Source organism: Nestor notabilis, unplaced genomic scaffold (assembly GCF_000696875.1).
Source record: "Nestor notabilis isolate BGI_N333 unplaced genomic scaffold, ASM69687v1 scaffold19403, whole genome shotgun sequence".
Lineage (NCBI taxonomy): Eukaryota > Metazoa > Chordata > Aves > Psittaciformes > Psittacidae > Nestor > Nestor notabilis.
In genome coordinates, this window is record NW_009923531.1 from 522 (window position 1) to 3138 (window position 2617).

General features: G+C 55.4%; 1 protein-coding gene across 1 annotated transcript in view; it reads right to left on the bottom strand.

The window, feature by feature from the left end:
* Positions 1–2572, bottom strand: part of LOC104403902 (zinc finger protein 362) — a gene marked incomplete at both ends in the record, with an annotated part of 2790 nt that extends 218 nt beyond the window's left edge. The window contains 2 exons of the mRNA XM_010012192.1: positions 40–118; positions 2355–2572. Of these exons, the coding sequence (XP_010010494.1) occupies positions 40–118; positions 2355–2572 (297 nt within the window). The remainder of the gene's footprint in view (positions 1–39; positions 119–2354) is intronic.
* Positions 2573–2617: the final 45 nt, after the last annotated feature.

Below are 2617 nucleotides of genomic sequence, written 5' to 3' on the forward strand. Positions count from 1 at the left end.
GGGCTCTGTTGCCCCCACATCCCACCCCCCGGTGCTGACCTGGAGGTTGGAGAGCTGTGTGAAGGCCTTCTCGCAGCCGGGGTGCGGGCACTTGTAGGGTCTGTCGCCCGTGTGGATTCTGCAGGGGGGGGACACGTCGGGTCACGTTGTCCCACCACTGTGGCACCAGGGACATCACAGCCACAGCAGCGACAAGTGATGGGGCAAAGAACCCAAAGAGGCACAGGGGAGACGTGGGGCTGAGCAGGGAGGGCTGGAGGTGATGAACGTGGTGGGGATGATGAAGGTGCTGGAGATGGGAAGTGTAGAGGGGGTGATGAAGATAGTGGGGGTACTAAGAGAAGTAGGAACAGATGAGTGTGGTGGGGATGAAGAAGGTGGTGGGGACAATAAGCACAGTGGAGATGGATGAGCATGGTGGGGATGATGAAGGTGCTGGAGATCATGAGCATAGTGGGGACAATGAAGACCATGGGGACAATAAGGGTTGTGGGAACAGATGAGTGTGGTGGGGACGATGGGGATGATGAAGGTGCAGGAGATGATGAGTGTGGTGACGATGGACTGGCATGGTGGGGACAGACGACCACGGTGGGGCAAATGAAGATGGTGGGGATGATGAGGGCAATAGGGATGATAATGTGGTAGGGATGGATGAGCATGGTGGGAATGATGAAGGTGCTGGAGATGACGAGCATGGTGAAGATGGATTGGCGTGGCAGGGACAGACAACCGTGGTGGGGTTAGTGGAGACTAACAAGGTGGTGGAGATGATGAACATGGTGGGGATTATGAGCATAGCGGGGATGGACAAGTATGGCAGGGATGAAGAAGGTGGTGGGGACAATGAGCACAGTGGAGATGATAAGCGTGATGGGGATGATAAGCATGGTGGGGACAATGAAGATGGTAGAGGCTATGAAGGTGGTAGGGATGGTGAACGTGGTGGGGATGGATCAGCATGGTGGGGACAGATGACCACAGTGGGATTGATGAAGATGATGAGCGTGGTGGGAATGGATGAGCAGGGCAGGGAGGAAGAAGGTGATGGGAACAGTGAGTGCTGTGGAGATGATGAGCGTGGTGGGGATGATGAAGACAGAGGGGATGATCAGCATGGTGGGGACAGTGAAGGTGGTAGAGACTGTGAAAGTGGCGTGAGCTGTCCCTGCCTGTGGCAGGGGGTTGGAACTAGATGATCTTAAGATCCTTTCCAACCCAAAGCAGTCTGTGATTCCATGATGAAGGTGCAGAAGATGATGAGAGTGGTGAGGATGGACTAGCGTGACGGGGATGGATGACGATCATGAAGTCAAAGAAGATGATGGGGATAATAAGCACAGTGGGGTCAATGAAGGTGGTGGAGATGATAAGCGTGGTAGGGATGATAAGCGTGGTAGGGATGATAAGCATGGTAGGGATGATGAGTGTGGTGGGGATGAGTATGGTAGGGATGATGAGTGTGGTGGGGATGAGTATGGCAGGGATGAAGAAAGCGGTTGGGACGATGAGCACAGTGGAGATGATGAGCGTGATGGGGATGATTAGCATGCTGGGGAAAATGAAGGTGGTAGGGATGATGAAGGTACTGAAAATGATGAGCATGGTGAAGATGGATCAGCCTGGGGGGGACGGATGACCATGGGGGGATTGATGAAGATGATGGGGTTGATGAGCATGGTAGGGATGAGGAAGGTGCTGAAGATGATGAGCCTGGTGGGGATGGATTGGCGTGGTGGGATTAATTAAGGTCGTGGAGAGTATGAGCATTATGGGGATGATGAGGGCAATAGGACAATAAGCATGGTGGGAATGGATGAGCAGGGCAGGGGTGAAGAAGGTGGTGGGGTCAGTGAGCGCAGTAGAGATGATGAGCATGGTGGGATGATGAAGGCAGAGGGGATGATCAGCATGGTAGGGACAGTGAAGGTGGTAGAGACTAAAAAGTAGCAGCAATGATGAAGGTGCAGAGATGATGAGTGCGGTGAGGATGGACTGGTGTGGTGGGGACAGATGGCCATGGTGGGCTCAGTGAAGACAGCGGGATGATGAGAGTAGTGGGGAACAGATGAGTGTGCTGGGGATGGAGGTGGTGATGGGACAATGTGCACAGCAGAGATGGATGAGCATGGTGGGGACGATGAAGGTGCTGGAGATGCTGAGTGTGGTGGGGATGGATGACCATGGTGGAGTCAATGGTGGGGTCAATGAAGGTGATGGGGACGGACAAGTATGGAGAGGATGGAGGTGGTCATGGGAGCACAGAGAGGACAACAAGCGTGCCACGAGAGACGCTGGGTGCACCCCCGAAGGGAAGCCAGGCTCCGGGGTGTCAGGGGCCGCCGTGCCCTCACCGAGTGTGCTGCTGAAGGTGGGAGAGCTGCCGGAAGGACTTCTCGCAGTAGGAGCAGTGGTAGGGTTTGACGCCCAGGTGGATGCGCAGGTGCTGGGCCAGGTAGGAGGCATTGGCGAAGGACTTGGAGCAATGGGGGCACTTGTGGGGCTTGGCCTCGGTGTGCGACTTGGAGTGGATCTGCATCTCCGACTTGGTGAAGAACGTCAAGGGGCAGACCTTACACCTGGAGGGGGGGCGCGAGAACCCCGCAGGGACCGGGCT